Source organism: Lissotriton vulgaris, chromosome 1_1, assembly GCF_964263255.1.
Source record: "Lissotriton vulgaris chromosome 1_1, aLisVul1.2, whole genome shotgun sequence".
NCBI lineage: Eukaryota > Metazoa > Chordata > Amphibia > Caudata > Salamandridae > Lissotriton > Lissotriton vulgaris.
In genome coordinates this window covers 1,292,273,663-1,292,297,783 of record NC_141685.1, presented here as the reverse complement: position 1 = coordinate 1,292,297,783, position 24,121 = coordinate 1,292,273,663, and the positions used below count along the sequence as shown (strand labels likewise).

General features: G+C 44.7%; 1 protein-coding gene across 3 annotated transcripts in view; it reads right to left on the bottom strand.

The window, feature by feature from the left end:
- Window positions 1–24,121, bottom strand: part of MAP3K12 (mitogen-activated protein kinase kinase kinase 12) — a 305,311-nt gene that overhangs the window by 143,621 nt on the left and 137,569 nt on the right. For all 3 annotated transcript variants that reach the window (XM_086965302.1, XM_086965294.1, XM_086965309.1), the window contains exon 2: window positions 8,217–8,731. In XM_086965302.1, the coding sequence (XP_086821428.1) occupies window positions 8,217–8,661 (445 nt within the window). In that variant the 5' untranslated portion in view covers window positions 8,662–8,731. The remainder of the gene's footprint in view (window positions 1–8,216; window positions 8,732–24,121) is intronic.

Genomic DNA, 24,121 nt, shown 5'->3' with positions numbered 1-24,121 from the left:
CCGCACAGTATCAATCCCTGGGGTACTGGACCCCTTGCGACAGCCAAGGCTTGTTGTGGCCAGACTGGACATCAACGCCAGGGAAGATCTACCTGCACGTTGAGAGACTTCAGGGACATTGAGACTCACATGGAGAGTTGCCTAGCTGTCCTGTTTGCCCCGCATGCAGAAAACAAAGAACAAGAAGTGTGTCTGTGACAGCTGCCACTCGACACCTCAAAGCACCTATGCACCCAGTGCTCCCAAGCCAGAGTCCAAGGGAGTTAATGGTGCCAACAGGGTCCCCACACTTAGGTTTGCTCAGACTGGACTTCCAGACACTGCCTGCAGCCTCTTTTCGCAGGCCCCCTTCAACCATGAGAAACTCCTGCACTGGGATCCGATCTCAAAAGACACCACTGCACCGAGCACCACTGCCCGAGGAGAAGTATACCAAAGGTGTCTCTGCTTGACAGAGGTTCTCAAGATTCAAGCTTCCCTGTGGGTTTCCTAACTGGTCCCCTAGTCCTTGCTTGCATCCTCTTTCTGACTGCACCGTTCTCCCACTGAAGCGATTGGGACACCCAACTCTGTGACACGCCTCTGCACCCAGACGCCCCAGAGACCTCAGAATGGACCTGTTGGTGTGGCTTTGGACCTTGCCCCATACTCACCTTAAGTCCAGAAGAACAGTCCCGTAAGTCACTGACAAGTGTCCGAAACCAATATAAGTTTTTTCCATAGGATCACATTGTCGAAGCAGGAAATGCATTGTGTCCATTCTTGAAAACTGTAAAACCTCATAACTTGAAAAGTACTTACCCGATTCCGATGACCTTGCTATCTAAATTCATATAAAAGTACATTTTATTTTTATAAATCGATGTTGGATTGCTTTATTGAGGGTGGTCTAACCTACTTCCTGTGTATGTAATAAATGCTTAGCCCTAGCCTCTGATATGCTCAACTACTCGCCTACACTACTACAATAGAGAGCTTTTGGCGTGTCATTTGTGCCTCTGTGATTCCTTTGGGGTTTGCCTGGACTCTTTACACCGTGTACCTCTTTTTGGTCTACCATATAAAGAGCCAGCTTCCTACAAGCTGTGATTACTGTCCTGTCCGTTCTGATCCCCATCGCCTCCCTGCTTGCTCCAGCTCTCGTCCCTCTCCTTTCCATCAGGCTTCACTTTCTCTCTCTCTTCTACTATTCCTTCAGCTCTTGTCCATTCCGTTCTTCAAATCCCTACCTCCCATGATGTCTTCCTTCTGTTCTACCCTTGCCTCCAGTATTTTAGGGAGCCCAGATACCTTCAGGCCCTTGATTCACAGAGAAATCCTTGGGCCTGGACGAGGATTCCCTGAGGGTATCTATCACAAAGTCTGCAAGGTCCTATGACAAGACCCTGGTAACAGCTATAATTAGATGACAATGGTCCATTGCCTTTTTTGATGTGCGTTATAGAAATAGCCAACATATTGCATCTCTACTTATTTATATATTTCGTAACCCTCACTCAAGACTAGCTGGTGGAATGATGCACAGCATGTGAATCTAGAATAGATTCACAGGGAAACACAACACACCTGATAAATGGTCTAGGACAAGTCCTAGAAAAGGCATTTGAAAAAAACAGGGAATCTTAGTAACTGACGGAAGAATAATATGTCAGGTGCACCATGAACTGTATAGTTAGAGAATTCCAAAGATGAGGAAACATCACTGCTGAAAGCCCTGCTGGAATACCAGGCCAGTCAATGTTTTGGAATATCTGACCAGTGCAAGGATTTGCTATGAGATTGTCTTACCCAAGGGACTTGAAAGTAATACAACCAAATTAAAAAGTGACATGTGAAAACATGATTACAAAAACATCAACTTCTAAGTATAGACTACCAAAACCTTGACATAGTTAAATATCTCCCTGCACAAATTTCAATCTACACGCAATGCCACAATGAAGAATTTTCTCTCTAAAAAAAGCAATTAATGTTAAACTAACCTAGTCCTAAAATATGCAAGAAGTGCTTCAGACCTTAAATGCAGTCTGAAAATGGTGCAGAGTATTATTAAAGTAAGGTCAGATGTTGGCAGTTTATACTTGCAGTCCATAATTTGCAACAGAGGTTTTTACTAACCCTGGGCATAGTTGCGCAGCTGATGGCAATGTACTTGTCTGCACTGTGAAATAATTGCAGATGGCATCCTGCACAGTGCCAGTTATGATAAAAATAAGTATCTCTATCTTTAAATGTAAAGAGCATATAGTACTTTCAAAAAAGTGAAACAGAAAAATTGGCAAGCAGTGAGAGAGGTAATGATTTTGGGATCCTCCCTCACCTAGGGGAGTACCAAGCAGATGCCTTGAAAACAAAATGCACATCCTATTGAACGATTCAGTGGTGGTCCCATCCTCTTAGGACCACCCCAAGCACAGTTATTGGCAAAGAAACAATCCCAACCAAAGGCCCTGCGAAGCATTATGGGATGAGATTAGCAGTGGGTAGTGACTATTATATAGTATCCAATATCAAAATAATTCTACAAAGAGCTGCAGTTCAACTGGTGGTTACTAGATGTCCCTCACAAGTCAAATACAAATTCTTGATGAAAGGGTTTCAATGGTTTTGCATTTGACTCGTGAGGGACAACTAGTAACAACTAGTGGAACTGCAGCTTGATGTAAGAATAATATCAATGCTTTGCATTTGACTCGTGAGGGACATCTAGTAATGACTAGTGGAACTGCAGCTCTTTGTAGAATTATTTTGATATTGGATACTATAATATTCACTTGCCACTGCTAATCTCGTCCCATTATGCTTTGCAGGGTCTTTGGTTGGGATTGTATTTTTTTGCCAATAACTGTGCTTGGGGTGGTCCAAAGAGGATGGAACCACCACCGAAGTTCAACAAGATGTGCTTTTTGTTTATGCTCTTTGTGTTCAAGGCATCTGATTGGTCCTCCGCCTAAGGTTAGGGGGGACCCCAAAATCATTACCTCTCTCATTGCCTTATGTTGTCATTCATATACTTCACTTTTGTGAATTGGTTATATGCTTTGTAGCACATACAATTGCTTTATCAAAGCATCTGAGGATGTAGTTGATTTGGCTGCTATGCTTAAGCAGTTTTTGTACTGTGCTACGTAGTATTATGCACAGGGTTAGTTTTTACAGTTCACCTATTCACGGGGAACCAAATTAAACTCGGAATGAAGACAACGAAGTCAGTGTAAAAATAATAATAAAAAAGAAAACAGAACCAGGGTAATAATATCAAACTGTTTTGCACTCACCATCAAACGTGGCGCAGTGTTAAATGCAGATTTTGGAGAGGCAATTTTGAGAGGTCGTAGACCCAAAAGTACAGAGTGCAGAGATCACCATGGCTAAGGCGAAGGACTGTAAATCATACGAAGAAATACTTTTTCATCTGACGAGCTAATTAAACTGGACACGAAGGGATGATGTAATTCATCACGAAGAGTTTGAATGTGTCAATATTCAAGGACTACTGGTCACTCTCCATAGATTACTCCCCACACATGAACAACGTGTAACTATCAATGGTCTACTCTCCACACATGATCGAGTGACTCTCCATGGACTACTCTCCACACATGAACAACGTGTAACTCTCCATGTACTCTCCACACATGATCGAGTGAATCTCCATGGACTACTCTGCACACATGAACAACGCATGACTCTCCATGGACTACTCTCCACACATGATCGGGTGACTCTCCATGGACTACTCTCCACACATGAACAACACGTGACTCTCCATGGACTACTCTCCACACATGATCAAGTGACTCTCCATGGACTACTCTCCACACATGAACAACGCATGACTCTCAATGGACTACTCTCCACACATGATCGAGTGACTCACCAAGGCGTACTCTCCACACATGAACAACGTGCGACTCTCCATGGACTACTATACACACATGAATAACTCGTGATTCTCCATGGACTACTCTCCACACATGAAGAATGCATGACTCTCTGCGGACTACTCTCCACACATGGACAACACATGACTCTCCGTAAACTACTCTCCACACATGATCGAGTGACTCTGCATGGACTACTCTCCACCCATGAACAATGCGTGACTTTCCATGGACTACTCTCCACAAATGATCGAGTGACTCTCCATGGAGTACTCTCCACACCAGAACAACATGTGACTCTCCATGGACTACTCGCCACACATGAACGCATGATCCTCCATGGACTACTCTACACACATGAACAATGCGTGACTCTCCATGGACTACTCTCCTCACATGAACAACACGTGACTCTCATGGACTACTCTCCACACATGAAGAATGGATGGCTCTCCATGGACTACTCTTCACACATGAAGAATGCGTGACTCTCCATGGACTACTCTCCACACATGATCGAGTGACTCTCCATGGACTACTCTCCACACATGAACAACGTGTGACTCTCCATGGACTACTCTCCACACATGAACAACGCGTGACTCTCAGTGAACTACTCTCCATGGACCCGTCAGTCTCGGAGGGCTGCCTGTCGCTCTCCACAAACTATCCATGAACGATAGTTGAAAACTAAGAGTCTCTTTTGACAATTCTGAAACCCGCGTTGACTATCAGCCAGAGGCTCAGGATTCCTCCCCACCGCGCTGCCAGTCCATTATTCATCATAAATGCGGGCAATCCCCTAACTGCCAGCCCTTAATGGGAGACAGCCCCTCTGAACATCTCTCCTGGGGTCTGTCTGTGAAGGTGCCCTGCTCCTTCCTCCCAGATCTCCTTGGGAAAGGCTATCAGGGAAGCTGCTTCCACTCATCCTGCCAGGTCTTGTGGCATTAGACTTTAAGGGGAGGACTCCCCACCTCTGGTGGGTCAAACAGTGGAGGCTTAAGGGAAGGTTGCCTAGCTCGTTGGCTTTATGGTGCAAGGTGAGAATGCCGCCCATCCTCCCGGCTCCGGTGGGTTTAGGCTTAGAGGAGACACTCTCGGCTATCAGGGCAGGCAGAGGCTCAGGCGGGGATAACGAACTCCGATCGCATTACGCAGGGGATTACAGCCACACAACGGAGGGATTGCAGGGGTTTAGACTTCCCGTAAAAGCAGCGTGAAATTGGGATCTGCAACGGTGCTGGGCACGGGAGGCAAGCTGGGGATGTGAGGGAAAGAGGAGACATGAGACGAGAGGAAGCTGCTGCTTCAGTCTCAAGAGGGAGGAGCACTGACAGCCCCTCACTGCTTCTCTCTCAATGTGGGAGAACACTGCTTCCACGGAGGCAGCACTCTGCTTCCATCTCTGTGCAAGGGGGTGGGGGTGGGGGGTGGGGGGCACAGAGGTTATCATTGCTTCAATCTCAGGTGGAGGAGAGTATAGAGGTCACTGCTTCTATCTCAAGGGGAGGAGGGTATAGAGAGTCACTGCTTCCATCTCAAGAGGGGAGGGTATAGAGAGTCACTACTTCTATCTCAAGGTGGGAGGGTATAGAGGTTACAGCTTCTATCTCAAGGTGAAGAGCAGAGAGGAAGTCACTGCTTCTATCTCAAGGGGAGGAGGGTATAGACCGTCACTGCTTCTATCTCAAGGGGAGGAGGGTATAGACCGTCACTGCTTCTATCTCAAGGGGAGGAGGGTATAGACCGTCACTGCTTCTATCTCAAGGGGAGGAGGGTATGGACCGTCACTGCTTCTATCTCAAGGGGAGAAGGGTATGGACCGTCACTGCTTCCATCTCAAGAGGGGAGGGTATAGAGAGTCACTACTTATATCTCACTCAAGGTGGGAGGGTATAGAGGTTGCAGCTTCTATCTCAATGTGAAGAGCAGAGAGGAAGTCACTGCTTCTATCTCAAGGGGAGGAGGGTATAGACCGTCACTGCTTCTATCTCAGGGGGAGGAGGGTATAGAGAGTCACTGCTTCCATCTCAAGGGGGGAGGGTATAGAGAGTCACTACTATCTCAAGGTGGGAGGGTATAGAGTTTACAGCTTCTATCTCAAGGTGAAGAGCAGAGAGGAAGTCACTGCTTCTATCTCAAGGGGGGGAGAGTATAGACCGTCACTGCTTCTATCTCAAGGGGGGAGGGTATAGAGGTCACAGCTTCTATTTCAAGGGGGGGGAGGGTATAGAGAGTCACTGCTTCTATGTCAAGGGGGAGGGTATAGACCGTCACTGCTTCTATCTCAAGGGGGGTATAGATAGTCACTGCTTCTATCTCAAGGGGGGGGGGGGTATAGAGGTTACAGCTTCTATCTCAAGGTGAAGAGCAGAGAGGAAGTCACTGCTTCTATCTCAAGGGGAGGAGGGTATAGACCGTCACTGTTTCTATCTCAAGGGGAGGAGGGTATAGATAGTCACTGCTTGTATCTCAAGAGGGGAGGGTATAGAGAGTCACTACTTATATCTCAAGGTGGGAGGGTATAGAGGTTACAGCTTCTATATCAATGTGAAGAGCAGAGAGGAAGTCACTTCTTCTATCTCAAGGGGAGGAGGGTATAGACCGTCACTGCTTCTATCTCAAGGGGGGAGGGTATAGAGGTCACAGCTTCTATCTCAAGGGGGAGGGTATAGAGAGTCACTGCTTCTATGTCAAGGGGGAGGGTATAGACTGTCACTGCTTCTATCTCAAGGGGGGGGTATAGAGAGTCACTGCTTCTATGTCAAGGGGGAGGGTATAGACTGTCACTGCTTCTATGTCAAGGGGGAGGGTATAGCCTGTCACTGCTTCTATCTCAAGGGGGGAGGGTATAGAGAGTCACTGCTTCTATGTCAAGGGGGAGGGTATAGACTGTCACTGCTTCTATCTCAAGGGGGGAGAGTATAGAGAGTCACTGCTTCTATCTCAAGGGGGGAGGGTATAGAGAGTCACTGCTTCTATCTCAAGGGGGAGGGTATAGAGAGTCACTGCTTCTATCTCAAAGGGGGAGGGTATAGAGGTCACAGCTTCTATCTAAAGGGGAGGGTATAGACAGTCACTGCTTCTATCTCAAGGGGAGGAGGGTATAGACCGTCACTGCTTCTATCTCAAGGGGGGGGGGGTATAGAGAGTCACTGCTTCTATGTCAAGGGGGAGGGTATAGACTGTCACTGCTTCTATCTCAAGGGGGGAGGGTATAGAGAGTCACTGCTTCTATCTCAAGGGGGGAGGGTATAGAGAGTCACTGCTTCTATCTCAAGGGGGAGGGTATAGAGAGTCACTGATTCTATCTCAAAGGGGGAGGGTATAGAGGTCACAGCTTCGATCTAAAGGGGAGGGTATAGACAGTCACTGCTTCTATCTCAAGGGGGAGGGTATAGAGAGTAACTGCTTCTATCTCAAGGTGAAGAGCAGAGAAGAAGTCACTGCTTCTATCTCAAGGGGGAGGGTATAGAGAGTCACTGCTTCTATCTCAAGGGGGGAGGGTATATAGGTTACAGCTTCTATCTCAAGGGGGGGTATAGAGAGTCACTGCTTCTATCGCAAGGAGAGGACAGTATAGACAGTCACTGCTTCTAACTCAAGTATAGAGTCACTACTTCTATCTCAAGGGAGGGAGTGTATAGAGGTCACAGCTTCTATCTCAAGGTGAAGAGCATAAAAGAAGTCACTGCTTCTATCTCAAGGGGAGGAGGGTATAGACAGTCTCAAGGGAAGGAGGGCATAGACAGCCTCAAGGGGAGGAGGGCATAGACAGTCATTGCTTCTATTTGAAAGGGAAGAGCTCAGAAGGTTCCATTTTTTGCGTGGAGAGAGGAGACACAAGGTTCATGGTCCAAGATAGTTTAAATTCGTGTATTGTTTAGTGGTGTATTATATTTTCTGTATTTTAGGTGCAATTAGCATAGAAGGAGATGGGCAGAAGTGACAGAAGGAAATCTGTTGAACTAATAGAGATGGTTAAAGATGAAATCAAGGGTATATGGGTGGTATATATACAGAGATGAGCGCTGGAGATAGGAATTGATAAGTAGGCAGATCGAGTGGATCCATGGAGATGGCAACCAATGGGTGGGGAGTTATAAATGGGGAAAGAAAGTGGGGTGAGAGTGAAAAGAAATAGTTGTAGGAGTGAAATTATGTAGTCAGGAGAACAGAGATTTAAAGACAGGGATTGCAGAAGTGCAAGAATGATTGGAAGCGGATGTCTGGGAGGGAAGGTGGATGAGGGCAGTGAAACGCAGATAGGCGCGGGAGAGAGCAATTGTGAAGAATAGCTTTGAGGGAAGGCTAGTGCACGGCTCCTACCTTCCTGCTGCTGCTTGTGCTCGGTGGAGTAGGCCTTCCCAATCATGGTCCACACCGGCTTCAGGCACCCAAATAGCCCGTCCAGAAAGCCGCTGCCAGCCTGGCACTGGAGCCGTACATCATCGGCATGGCAGCGGCCCAGCCGGTCCTCTGGGTGGACAGCTGCCACTGCACCACTTCCACCTCCACCACCACCCGTTTCATTCTCGTGCAGCTGCAACACACTGTTGGCAAATTCCTCACGCGTGTCCTCACTGGGTGTAGGACTGTGGCCACCCTCCATGTTAACCATGTCGCGCAGCACACACTGTGTGGGAGTCAGGTCCTTCTCAGGTGTGCAGTCTGGAGTATCAGGGTCCAATCGGCGGATTGTGCTCTCTGACAAAATGGTGCTGAAACTGGCAAAAGATGGGGAGGGTGTGCGGGTATCATGAAGACAAGCCATGGTAGAACACTGACCATCGACAGCAAGAGCAAGCTTTGTTAGCCTTTTGCGTCACCGGGACCAAAATCACCTGTAAGGAAAAACACCATCATTAGCATAAACCAATTTATATTTTATGTAACTCACAAGTTATTTGTGAATCCTACAGAAGGGAGCTGGGCACAAAATCACCATGAATACAGACCATCGTCATCATCAACCAACTTATACTTTGTTCTCATGAGCCTATTTGAAATTCTACAAAAGCACCCACCGCAAGCACCTAAAATACCTCCCAACAATAGAAACTTCATCAACCTAGATTGACCAGGCTTTGTTAGTTGCTGATTCCATTGTGAATCCTTAAATGGGCAATGGGCACCAAAATGTCCTTAATCGAAAACCAACACCCCCAATATTAATCAGTCAGTGCTTTCTGTGCCAACATTTGTGTGGATCATGGGTACTCGCAAACATTTTACCGGGGGCCAAAATGTTTGGTCACTAGTGGGATTGAGGGCCATACTGATGCCGGAAGGATGGTGGTCAGGGGGTTGGTAGGGGTTGGTAAGATGGGTTTAGGGGAAGCGGAGCATGCTCATCTAGTGGCTGTATTGAATTGCACAATGTGGAATCAGAAAACCTGGGATCAATCCTGGCTTCCCCACTTGATCAAATTGTGTGATCCTAGGCAATTGTTTCATTTCATTTTCCCTTGTTTTTCTTCATCACCACATATAAGAGGACCTCTAAAAACATTACTTCACGTAGTGCGCTGTACAAAACCTTCTCCTGTGTTTGATTAAATAAACTTTAATGTCATCAAAGAATAGCATCCCCGGCCACCCTAAGGGTGAACATATAAACTGACTTACCTCTTAGTTCCTATTGGCATTGTTGTCAGAGCAAGGAGAGAAGCATAAATGTTTCTAAAGTCACTGTTGTAAACTATCACTTTTAAAATAACATTTCTCAATGCACTTATATAATCTGATTTACTAAGAATAAATGGTTCTGCAAGTTAATAAAATACACTTTTTGAATTTTGAACAGACGCTATCATATTTTTACACGTTTGCTGCAAGGCGTCTTTATAAATCAATGTGTTCCTAAAGTTAAGCCGTGCATGACATCCTAGTTACTTCTTTTCTTTAACTGCAATTAACATTTGAATAAATGATTCCCAGTTTATAAAACATATTTTAATGTTAGTGTTGAGTCGAATAAACAGCTGCCCAGTGCTGCTGTTGACCAAGGTCAGGTGGGCTGCATGAAGCCCCCGGGCCCTACTTTGAGTATCACTGGTTTGGATTAACATTGAATCCTTCGACAAGTCAGGAGGTACTAAGCATGGGTGAATTTTGCGAATCTCGCGTTCGCGAATTTTGCGGATTTGCGAACTCGCAATCCGCAAAATCCGTGAATTCTCGCGAATTTGCGGATTTTTTTTTTTTGTGTTCGCGCGGGTTTCTGCCAGTTCGCAAGGGTTTTGTACAATTTCGCAAACGTGAACTTACCTGTCGGGTCGCAAGTTTTGCGAACTTGTTGTTTCTACGTGTCCAGCCTGTTTGGGACACTCTTCTTCATCACTGCCACTCTCTGTCACCACTGCCACTCTCTGACTACTCATGCCACCCTCTGGCCCACCCATGCCACCCTCTGTTTCATCACCGCACCCTCTGGTTGTCCAGTGTACATTATTTTCGGCAAAGCAAAGCACACCTTCCCTGCCTCAAGTGACCTGAATTAATTTGGGGCTGATTAATGTGTCACAGAATATTTTTTTAGCTGGCACCTGCTTCCTTAGTGCTTCCTGATTAGTGATCTTTTGCACTTGCTAAGTGCTTTCATTGTTGCAAAATTAGTTACAACACCTGCCCTGCCCCAACTGACAATAATGAATTAGGGGCTGATTAATGTGTCACTGGATTTGAACTTCCAGCCTGGCTCCTGCTTGTCTGCCTTAGCTGTAATTCATGACCTTTGTGTAACTATTCTGAGGGTCAGAGCAGGGTCACATAATAGTTGCAAGTAGGCAACTGAACTCTGGAGGGGCCCCTCAGGAAGCACTACAGGAAATGGCTACTAATGATGAGCTTGAACTTTTGAACCTGGTAAGTAGTTTCAGTTTTGCTAAGATCGTATTTCTGCAATTTAGCGCTTATTCGCGGGGCGCGAGGTTGAGCTGGGAAGCCGCGAACTCCCGCGAACAGTGCGAGCAAGCCATAAAATCCGCTGCTCGCGGATTTGCGGATTTTGCGGGAAATTCGCGAATCTCGCGGATTGCGAATTTACCGAAAATCCGCAAAATCCGCGAGCGAAACGGATTTTCCGCCCATGCTTAGGAGGTACCCAAACCATCTCCAACACAATCCAACACCTGCCGACCATACTTTATGTGCTCATGTGCCAGATCAAAATCCTACAGCAGGTTTGTGGCAACCCAAATTAGTAGTAATAAAAGCAAATATTCTCAAAATCTAACAAGCAATGTTTTATGCATTTACGAGCCAAAACTAAAATCTTCGGAAGGGAAGGGACAACTAACAAAAGGCAATATGACCACCATCAACTAACCATACTTTTTAAGTTCACAGGTGACCTGTTATTCCCCCAAGAGGAAGGATGCACTAATGACCCTTGAAATAGCCTACCTGTGCTGTGGTTATAGCATAAAATTTATAATTTTGGGGATACATAAGATCCGTGCCATAGTTGAGCATATGCCTTGCCTATAGAAGGACAGCACATAACTTCTTAAACAGAACAAAAGCAACAAATCCAAGAAGAACATGGCTCTCCACCATGCCGGTCAAACAGGAGACAAACTAAGATGGTATATGCCCCAAAGGGCCCTCATGAGATGATTGTCTGCATAAAATATTATGGGTTGCACATATGAGAGGCTATTGTGCAGGCTAGGAGGGTTCTGTGAAGCAACCAGAGTTCTGCTATTGAGCATGTCATATCTCCCACTGTAAGCAAGAGGGGCTTGACTTACCAACTAAGAACAATAACGGCTCAATGTTGCTTGAGAATGATATGGCCGTCCTCTGGGTAATGTAAGACAAGGATTCGTTTTAGTTGAGGCAAAAGCCAAGACCTTGTATCTTTTAAAAACCTAAGTGACATCCACATACAGTGCCTTGGATTCATCCTCCTTCAGTCATACGCTTCATCAGCTCAGACCCTTCAGCCTTTGGCTTGAGACAATGGCAACCGCAGCAGAGCTTCAGTCTCGCCAGTTTCCTGTTGGCTCTTTTGGTGTGTCCTTCTGACACCACTGGGATCAGTGAGGAGCTATCATTCAGTACACAATGATCCTCACCTCTGCCGCTGGGTCACAGTGTCTAGATGGTATTCGTATACCGCGAACCTAGCCAAAAGGCAGCAGAGCACCGTACAGGGCAAAAGGCAAGGGCTGCGTCCTTTCTGCGTGCCTGTCAGCTCTACCATAATCCTTGGGTGGAGACTCCTCTCCCCTGATGTAGGGATGCAGCTCAAACACTGGTCGCATGCAGCCACTCATCTCGCCTTCCTCTGGGGTACCGCTCACACACTGACCGCATGCAGCGGCTCATCTACCCTTCCTCTGGGGTACCGCTCACACTATGAACGCATCCAGTGGCTCTTCTCTCTTTCCACCGGCATACTGCTCAGGCCGCTGCCTCCCCTCCACCAGGAGAGTGCATGGCTGCTCTGCTCACAGTACGCACACCCACTGGTTTTTCGCCCCTGCCTCTGAGCTGCTGCTGCTGCTATGAAGTACGCTTGGTGGCTTCGTCCAGTTGTTTGCAAGCATTGAAAAAACAATGCGTATGGCTTGTAAATCACAAAGCAAGCTTGACCTATTGGTTTTACCAATGCTCATTTTGTTTCTCGTTTGTATTCATTATCAAAACTCAGCCATATTGAATGCCTGGGACATCCCATGCTCAACCAGTCTTTTGCATTCCTGAGGCTTTCTAAAATGCTCACAGCATGAGTGGATCAGGCTGTGCCTTTCACCCGATACAGGCTAATGTTTTGATAACCCACTATGGAGAAAAGGAGCCCAACACCAACAGTCATTGGAATGCACCTCAGCATCCATTTCCCTAGCACTTGAGATGCAACCTCCCTCCCTCTATTACTTCAGATTAACAGAGTGGCCCCATATACGTTCTTCTGTTGAATTCCACATACTTTCATTCCCACACCTCTACCCTACACAAAAAGTTAGCTTTCACATCTCCAAAACATGATTCTCCAGCACCTTTGAAGTACTTTCAAAAATAGAGTTCCTCCCACTACACACACTTCATCATTCATCACTTTGCAAAGCACTGACTGTACAACACGATAACCTCACTTCGGTGTTCATCCCATGTCATAGAAACACTTTCCATATCGCCTCAAAGCAGACAACTCTTTTCCACCCACATGGTGGTGTGTGCTACCTGCATGGACAGGTGCCTCAGCCCCCCAGATCGGGGTAGTAAGTGCTAGATAAATACTATGATACACACTTTGAACCATTGATCCTGCTTCTCTTTCCTAGCTTTGTAGAGCTGCACCACTGTCTATGGGACTCAGAAGAGCAAAATTTGATGGTACTGTACGATCATGGGAAATGACTTCAGTGCTTCATTTGAGCCGGTGATGTACCCTATCCGATAATCATTATACTGGGACCTGCTTTAATTTTAATCATCAGACTTTGACCCAGAACAAGAGAAAAGTAGAAATAAAGTGTAAGACAAGGACAGGAACAGAGTGACAAAAAGGAAGATAGTAGGGATAAAAAGGAGCCAAAAAGAGTGAGATAAAGAGACTGAAGTGTAGGGTGGTGAAATAAAGAAGCTAGAAGTGGACTGAAGTCTAGGCACCCTTTGGCATTCACAAAGCCTGGCATTGTGTAGAAGGCTATTAAGGAAAACACTGCTCTCCCTTCTCCATTCCTCAGATCTCTGAAACAGTAGAGGAATGGCCTACCACCAGGGCATTTGGACTAGAAATAATTTGTCTTGTGAAATAAAATGTAAAAACATGTTTCACACTCTCGCTTGCACACTTTGTTAAATATAGTTATACAGAGCGTCTGGGATTTCTCACCAGAGAAGGCCCAGCAAGTGCTTGGGATCACTGGTCAGGAATGAAAAAGACTGGATCAGTGTCTATAACAGTGTTCAATCCAGCACTCAGATCTCTCTGCCGGCAGGGACATGCATGCTGTTTGAACATGTCTGTAGTTCGACCCCAGGAGTAAGAGCCCAGAGAGGTAGACGGCACCAGTGACAAACGTTTAGAACATGGATCTCTCATGAGTAGTTAGGGAGCTACTGGTAGACCACCATCTCCCTTGAAGTAGCCCTTCAAAGTGAAGCTTAGCTGAGTACATGATTTGTCGTGTAGTTCCTAAAAATACATAGGATCTGCGTGTTAAGACAACTTAAACTAAGGGACTCGTGTCTAGACTGATTCTGGACCTCCCCAAAGGATATGTTAACCTTTAAACTAGCTAGCTCACAGTGCCACCATAAGTCGCTTAACCTTGGAGAATTCAAAGTGGTGCACCCCTGTAGTTACTGCCAGCAAGTCATGTGGGAAAGACATAAGACTTTGAGTAGACCTTTGCAATTTAACTGCCAGTATTTGGGTTGACAGATACCAACTACCTCGCATCCAGGAACTTCTGCTTAATTAGGGATGCAGCTTTATTTCAGTGTCCTGAATTTGTCTTCCGCCTATCACAGGTGGAATTACACAGCACTTCATGCCACCTAACCTCCTGTGATGGGACCGCGATCCCTAACTCGCCGATGCCACGCCTCCCCTCCCGGTCCCGGCGGCAGTCCTCCGTTTCACGGGCGTCCATAACAACCAGGACTCCACCCCTTTCTTCTTCCTTACAGGAACCAGTTCCGACGACGGAGAAACCGGAAGTGCTTTCCCGTGACCCCGGAAGTCCCTCCCCCTGTCCAGAGGCGGACCACAGAAAAGCGGACAACAAAGCGTTCAAGCAGGAAGACTCGTGGCAGGAGACGGCGTGCGACGAACCCCGGGAGCAGAGTGAGGAACCAGAAGCAGGAGACGAGGTCTGGACGGAGGACTGGTGGAGTCCAGGGGAGGAAGCTGGAGCGCGGCCGCAACTCGAGGACAGAGTTGCGGCGGGCCAAGTGAGTACCAGTTCCCCCTTTGTGTAAACAGTATAGCCTGTAAATATAATACCTGTATAGTAGCTTCTGCCTCACCATCCACCTCGCACTGTGAAATAGTGTATATAGCTGTGTGTGTGTCACTATCACGATTGTGTATAAATACCCCTCACATCCCGGCACAGAATCACCCTCCTCCCTACCCGTGCTGCCTCTTACCATCTCGTGCCTCTCCCCTCCCTACTTCACGTTCGCTTTACTCCCCGCACGTCCGGTGAAGGTAAAGGTCAAAATATTAGTTCTGACCAGAAAAACTAACGGCCACTTCTCTCTCTCCTTTACATACCTCCGAGGAGCCACCGTCCCGCCGCTGAACCGACTGTTGCCTCAGCAGACCAGCCAGACCCAGCTTACGACCCGTGATCATCCCCGATTGAAGAACCATCACCTCGGAGTCGGAACCAGCCGCAATCCAGAACCCTTTTCTCCCCTGTACCTCACCCTTTGAACACTGTACCATAATAAATACCGGCTACGAGATAGCCCACTACATACGGCCTCCACGCCTGTTATTCCGGTCCGCTCCCACTCCACGCTTACACCTCCTTTGTCATGCCACTGGGTACTTAATGTCATATGTGTATGCCATTTGGCATGGCTTCAGCGGCTGTGACATTCCAACATATAATAGAACATCTATTAGAGGGTGTATCCTATGTCCTCTGCTAAATATAATAATAAATATAAAATAATAAAACAAATATTTAGGCCACCTGAAAAAGAACATGATGCCACCCTAAGATAGGTTCTGAGTAGCTCAAGTTTAGCCAGACTCACCTTTAAAAGAGAAAAGTACTGCATTAGTCTAGAGTTTTTTTTGAGTACCTTGGCCATACTATTTTCCGTGAGGGGAAAAGACCCAAAGATGGATTTAGTAGAAGCGTTTGTAAAGGCTCCTGTCCCATTAAACGAAGAATAACTCAAGTATTTTCTGGGACTTGCTGAGTTCTATTACAGATTTGCAAACAATTGTGCCAGTTTTGAGGTATTTATTTATTTGTCTCTTCTTAAAATAACACATTTTTAATAGAATGTAAATTACCAATCTGTAATTGAACAAGTTAAGTTGGCTACTTTAAAGGCCCTGCTTTTGTTAAATTCAAACCTAATAAGCCAAACATGCTGACCACCGATGCCACCAACAAAGAGGTGGGTAGTGGACATAAACTTCATATAATTAGTACATATGAATGAACAAATGATTGGGGTTGCTTCCCATTCCTTGAAAGGACCAGCAAAATATTAGTTTGTGATTGTGAGGAAGTCTCTGGGGTGCTACATGTTTTCAAAGATTTTCCTTTAGGGATTGACATTTGTTATTGGGATTGACAACTGACCACAAACCCTAAGTGTTTGCCTTAACTTCAAAGGGATCTCAACAGACCACCCCAAGATTACCTCATTGGCTTCTGTGCCTGAAAGGATTTGCTTTAGAATGCAATACTTACCTGGCACCAAAACTGTCATATGTATGCTGATAGAAGCAGATTCTATTGACGAAGGGCGTATGACTGATGAAAATGGCCCCAACTATCAAACTCACAGCTGTGAGTAAAGGTAAGTGGGAAGAGTACATTAAAGGTGATAAAGAAATGGAATTACTAGCAACTAGCATTCATGAGGGTTGGACCAAAAACACTTGGGATCTTCCATGTTGTTTGTCTTGGTAGTGGGAAATTAGATATGAGTTGTGTGGGAAGGATAAAGTGATATGCAGATGCAAAAAAGATTGCTCCTCCTTGTGTCCTGAGAGAAAACTATGTGGTGTTGGCACACAAGAGTCATTTGGGCCATAATCTAGTCAAAAGTAAAGTGTGATCTGAATATTGGTGGCCAGGCATGGACAATCCGATTTCCACTCTCAACTTTGCCCACAAACCACACTCAATCAGAAAAGTTCCTCTTTCCCACATAAACATTCCAGATAGGCATTGGGTCCAAATAGCACTGAACATTATAGGATATATTTAACTGAAAATTCTGCCTAAGCATTATGTCTTAATCTTAGTAGACTATCATGGACACTCAGTAGTTACAAGGTGTTTGCACCATGCTACCAAAGAAGAATTGATTGACTTCTTACGGAGCATCTTTCTTGACGAAGGTATTCCAGAAACACTCATAACGGCCAGTGGACTACAGTCTACCTCTAACATCATGCAAGAGTTACTCAATGAAGTGGCAGTTTGACGTCCTAAAAAGTACTGTATGGTCCATGTGCTAATGACTTAGACGAAAGCATCAATCATGTGGTGAAGGATTGTTCATAAACAGCAGAGCTCATGATGGCACCAGATAGTAAAGCCTAGCATGAGAACATCTGCGCATACGCCACAACTCCCAGTAGTGTTATAGGAGTATCACCTTTTGCATCTTGCAAATGGATGTATCCTAGAACTCAAACAACACCCTCTTGGGTTAAGAAATATGTCCCAGTTGAGTGAAGTGGAAAAGAGACTATTGAGAGAAATGAATCCCACCAAAAATGTGCAATTTTATTGGTCATCCCTTTCAAAAGTCCCAACTTGATATGCCCGACTTCCCTAATAAATGGAAGAAGACAACACTCAGAAGTGTACGTTCCCAACCTAAGTGGCATTAGGACTATCACTTTACACAATTTCTTTTACAATTTTCAGTATTTATTTCTTGAATTGTTGATAACTTCGACTGTCATTAATGTCAAATTACTATATTTGTTAACCTTGCTTTGTCCCGCATTAGCTCTGTTTTCTATAGGCGAGGAGGCGTAATATCCTGGTTCTATTCTCCATCTAATTAATAGTGATACTTATCCCTTACTGGTTCTATTCTCCATCTAATTAATAGTGGTACCTATCCCTTACTTGTTCTATTCTCCATCTAATTAATAGTGGTACTTATCCCTTACTTGTTCTATTCTCCATCTAATTAATAGTGGTACTTATCCCTTACTTGTTCTATTCTCCATCTAATTAACTTGGCTGCTAGAGAGATTATCCTGCTGTGCTGGGCCCCTATGTAAATGGGTGTGGCCGTGACGGAACCATTCCGTCATCAACACAGCCCAACCGTGACTGATGACGGAATGGTTCCGTCACAAGCATCGAAGGGGTGAATAGTGGTACTTATCCCTTACTGGTTCCACTTAGATCCGTTTAAAATACAGTTTTCTACTGTAAATACTTTTCACCTGGGATGACTCTAGCCCTTCTGAACTTACGATGAACATCCCTTCTTTACATCTTATACAATCATAGTTGCTAGCTTGCTACATGTACTGATGACACTTTGCTTGTGTATGTCAAATGAAGTAAGTATCCCATACTCCCCGTTGGGATCAATTATGCCAGGCCTAAAACATGGCAATGTCAGAGCTAAAGTCAAGACTTACTTCAAAAGTATTAGTTGGAGTAATCCACCAAAAACCAAGGCTTTATGAAAAAGAAAGCTTAGAACAAGGATTGTCAGTCCCTGGTAAATCTCTTAGCGGTAACCCTACTCCCTTTAATCCCCAGCAGTCAAACAGGGTAATGGCCTAATAGGACAAGGGCAGTGATTTGAGATTGTGTCTTCAAATTCTGCTCATAGAGCATTCACTGGGTGCACAGCTCTAGATGATGGAGTATGCTGCACCCATTAATTAGCAGCTTAGTAAGCTCTTCTGGCTCATCGAATTAACCACCACAATTTACATCTCATTGGGATTTAGATTGCACCAACTGTGCTCCAACACAGCCACAGTATGTGACTTGGCAGCTTAAGGAGGGGAAATACCCTGATGGGATACCTGAGAAGGAATATACGACGCTACAACGCAAACAATTACAACACATGCTTTTACAACGCAGTGTTTACATTGCAACTCCCATTAAATTGTATGATTTTACAACACATGCCATTACAAAGCATTTTTAAAAACGACCATTACAACACATTCCATTACAATGCATACCATTACAACGCATAATACTTTAAGGATGACACTAGGGTAAGTGTTGGATAGTGTAGGGGTAAAATGGCTATTCCCACTCCAGGGAGTGCAACAGTAGGGTAAGTGTTGGATAATGTAGGGTAAAATTACTATTCCCACTCCAGTGAGTGCAACAGTAGGGTAAGTGTTGGATAGTGTAGGGGTAAAAATGACTATACCCATGTACCCCAAAACCCATACCCACCCTAAAGCTAAAAAATATCCATTACTTACCTTGTAATGGCATGCGTTGTAATGGTATGCATTGTAATGGCATGCGTTGTAGTGACATGCCTTGTAATGGCATGTGATGTGAAGGCAGTTGCGCTGTAATGACTGAGTTTTAAAGGTAGTGCGTAATAATGACTGCGTTGTAATGGATGTTTCCCCCTGAGAAGACATACTTCCACATTGTGATTATGCCTCCGGACAACCAACAGCAGAGACTTTACACACAAATGATATATTATGTTAAATCGATTTGTAGAGCGATCAAAACCTGTGAGTGCATTCAGGTGATGAGCAGGATTATGGGTGTGAGGGCCTCACAGAATTGCAAATGTACCAATAAGGCAACAAGGCCAACCCTGAAGGCAGTTGGAAAATTAAGCCACCAGGTACAGAAGGAAATTGCGGTACTCTCGAAATCCTACTATGCATGAACGAGGAGGCTCACTGTAAGGCATTTGCTCAATTTCAGCTGGAATTGTCATGATCTAAGATCATTAGCAGATCTCATGGGACAAAAAACACCAGCCCACTTTGCCAAGACTGAAGGAGATTACCTGCTGCAGTCCCAGTCACGTCTGTGGCATCACCGAAGCCCACTTAAGACCATCCAATGCTAGAATGGGACCACAAGAGCAAGGTTATGCTCAGGAAAGAAACAGAAGGTTGGGTAATCCTCATCCACATTATAAAGCCAAAGGGCACCCATGGCATGCTGGCTTTGGCTTACCTGAAATGGTGCTCGAACACCAGCTAGGTGTGACCAACATCAGCATTGCTTTCACGTGGAGGGATCCTAAGTTACTATTCCCTAGAGCACCAGGAGACGCTCAGGTACCTAGCGGTAGAACTAAGCGCGAGGCGAAGCATCACTATGTGCGCGCTGGTGTGCCGAACTGCACTTCTCAAGTACTGCTGCTGCATCTGGAGAGCTTGAGGTACAGGGTTGTAACTTATGCAATTCTACTGGTAACGTGCTGGCATTCTATTTATATTTTGCTAGTCGACGGATACTATTGTGCTGGGGGGTCTACAAATTAGGTGCCAACTTCTTCTAGTAATATTCTGGAATAACAAGTAATGAGCTTGTATCCTGCTAGCAACGAGTGTTGTTATTCTGTTAATAATGAGATGGTAGTCCCTTAACAATGCACTTATACTCAGCAGCACATCACTACTAGAATACCAGCTCATAACCAGCAAAATATCAGCACATTACTAGAAGAACATCAGCACATTACATTACTAGAAGATCATCAGCACACTACTAGAAGAACATCAGCACATTACTTTACTAGAAGATCATCAGCACACTACTAGAAGAACATCAGCACATTACATTACTAGAAGATCATCAGCACACTACTAGAAGAACATCAGCACATTACATTACTAGAAGATCATCAGCACACTACTAGAAGAACATCAGCACATTACTAGAAGATCATCAGCACACTACTAGAAGAACATCAGCACATTACATTACTAGAAGATCATCAGCACACTACTAGAAGAACATCAGCACATTACTAGAAGATCATCAGCACATAACCAGGTTCATTTTGACACATTAGTAGCAGAATCCTCACCGACCAAACATTGTGGGAACACATTTTTCTGGTTTGTTTCCGCTTCCGTCTGGAAGTCTAAAGGGACAGAAGGGTGGAAAAGTCAAGTTTCAGCAACGCTTGTGTGTGCTGAAATTGATGGGAACTCGCCTTGGCCATGACTTTCTTTGATGAACTGTAACATACAGAGCACAGATCGATATGTTTATTCGGTCGCATCAGCTGAGAACGCCTGATAGCACGAGTGCTCTCCTGGTCAAGATCTGCTGTGTGACACAGAATCCTCGGTGGGAACAGTTTGTGCTAGAAAGGCATCGCACAGCATGTGCGTCGGTGTTTCCAACACAATTATTTCTTATTTTATCCAGAAGGAACCGAGTAGAGAGCAGACCACATCCCTCCTTCAGCCTGTATATGCTCTGAAAATGATCCTCTACTCTATTCGTCGGCAACTAAATCATCTAAATGATCCTGATTTTTTTAATTACATTTTTCAGTGAGCTTTCAAATGCATCCGTGTTCTGTGACAGGCGACGGGATAAGGAATGGCAAAGACTTGTGGGCTTCAACCCTACTCGCTTGGCATCAAGCGGTCTATTCACAAACCCATCTCCAGGGTGGGAGTTTGACCAGTCCTTAGAAAAGAGGCTAAGAAGTCCCACAGCCTTGCTCACCAAGATGGAAATACCAAGAGCTTTGATGCCGCACTAAAAGGAACATGTATTTTGTTACGGGGCTAAGTCTCGGAATCTCTCAATGCAAGCAAACGACTTGCATTCTTCTTAACTAGTCCCAGTCTCTAGCGAGATCAACTTAGCTTGGTAGCTAAAGTCTCCGAGATTTAAGTTTCAGCACTTTCAATACTACACCAAGTCTCAGTCTTAAAATATCTTGCAAAGACCTGGAGTTTTTCAATACCAGGCTCACTCCCAAAGGCTTTTAATGCCAACCTAAGCCTCGGACTGCTTCAATACCCCGCTAAGCACAGGTTTCTTGATACCAAGTGGCGTGTCACATTATTGATAGTAAGCTACGATTTAAGGTCCTTAGGGCCCGATGTAGGTCGCCAATTACCGGTCATTAACGGCCGATTTCGACCGTTACCGACCGGTATTTGGGATCTGACATGCAGGTAGGCTTAATTTACAGAATCGGTATATTTACCGATTCGGTAAATTTACCGATTCTGTAAAATACCGAATCGGTAAATTTACCGAATCGGTAAATACAGATGTAGGTGGCACTGAAAACAGTGCCACAGGCCATTACCGATTTGTTATTTACCATGTAATACTATTACATGGTAAATAACGAATTCCAGTGTACATGCACATCTGTGCATGTACACCTGTGCCATGTGGCACACAGACATGCCCTAAGGGCATGTATGTGTGTCACATGGCACACAATGCAAAATCAGGGGTGCAACAGGGTGTCAAAGTGACACCCTGTCACCCTTGCAAAATCGGTAATTTTACCTAATCGGTATTTACCGATTCGGTAATTGACATTGATTCCTATGGGCCTGTAGGCCCATAGGAATCAATGGCAATTACCGAATCGGTAAATACCGATTCGGTAATTACCGAATCATACAGATTCAGTAAAAATTACAGAATTTTTACCTACATCTAATTTACCGAATCTAGAATACCGAATCGGTAAAATTCGGTATTCTAGAGTCGGTAAATCAGATTTACCTACATCTGGGCCTTAGTTACTAGACTAATAAATCCATGTCTTTGCTTGCCAGGCTGAGATGTCCTAATAACTTACAAGTCCCAGGGCCTATACATACCATGATGAGGAGCCCACATCTCTAGGCAAACCAGAAAGACACACTTTGCAGTCACACTTTCTTTCACTGGCAGGCTGAGAGCCTTCAGATGTCCTCACAAGTCCATGTGTAGAGTCAGCAGCTACGCCTACTACCAATATAAACTACCACAGCAGAAACAAGTACAAGCGTGCAAATCTGCTTTGTTGATCATCCCCAGTATCTATAGCCACCAAGTTGCGATGCCCCAACACCTAGAACAACTGAGATGAAAAGAACACACACCTCTTGTTAACATAGTGACAAAGGTCTATAAGAACAGCTACAATAACCATTTGTTCAAAGGAGTAATAACAAAACGTTCTGCAGGGACAAGAGTTAAGTCTAATTCAAGAGCTTAAATCACTATTGCACTTAAATTCCTGGTGCTCACAAGAGCAACTGCCAACATAAATGCCTAACGGAAGCAAACTATACAAGCTGAAGGCCACCATGTCATGAAGTCAACAAGAGTAAAACCCTAATTGATAACCAACTGTGATAAGAGGGAAACAACCTTTACAACACAGTCATTACATCGCACTACCTTTACATAGCAGTCATTACATCGCAACATCCTTTGCATCGCATGTCATTACAATGCAGCCATTAAAATGCATGTCACTACAACGCATAGTACCCTTACACTATCCGACACTTACCCTACTGTTGCACTCACTGGAGTTAGAATAGTAATTTTTACCCCTACACTATCCAACACTTACTTTACTGTTGCACTTACTGGAGTTAGAATAGTAATTATTACCCCTATACTATCCAACACTTACCTTAAACACAATGCAATGGTATGCATTGTAATGGTATGCGTTGTAAATGTATAATGCAATGTAATGGAATGTGTTGTAAAGGTAGTTTCTGAAAATGCGATGTAATGGCATGCTATGTAAAAGAATGCATTGTAAAGGATGTTGCGATGTAAAAACTGTGTTGTAAAGGCATGCATTGTAAATGTATGCGCTGTAAAGTCATACATTTGTGATAAGATGATACCCTCACTCATAAGAAAGAAACCAACATTGCAAGCAGGAGTGAAAACACTACCCAATAACATTCCCACAATTGAAACAGAAGTAGGGCTCAAAAGTGTGAACCCCCCTAATAATTGATGCCCTCATAAGTTAAGATAAAAAAAAGACAATAGCATTCCAAAGATTAAAACCCTCCAATGGAAAGCTCACAGACTAAGAATCCTTGCCCATAACCAGTAGGAGTATTAACCAATAATGCACTCAAGAGTAAGAGTACCACCACTTGTGGTCACAATTTTAAGAAACATAAGACAAATAGTACGCGTATTTAGCAACACCATGAAGAGTAAGAAGACTAACAATGGCCCCAACATCAGAAAAAGCATAAGACAAGAAGGTTCAATACAGCCCCTACAGAATAAGCACTGAGCAACTTAAACACTACTCAGTGGTACACACAAGTGTTTGCGAACCAGAAAGATGCCACCAGGAGCCGGAGTTCATACCAATGGCCCCCACACAGAACAATCAACTTAAGAGTAAAGACACACATAATGATTCACCAGGAGAAGACAAACATATCTTTTGGTGCTGCTGGAGTGATAACCCTATCCAATGGCCCTCACACTAACCACCAGTGAACACACAAGTAAGAGAAAACACTATCCAATGAGGTACACAACAGGAGGAACACTCATCAGTGACGCCCACATAAGCAAAGCCACTAACAC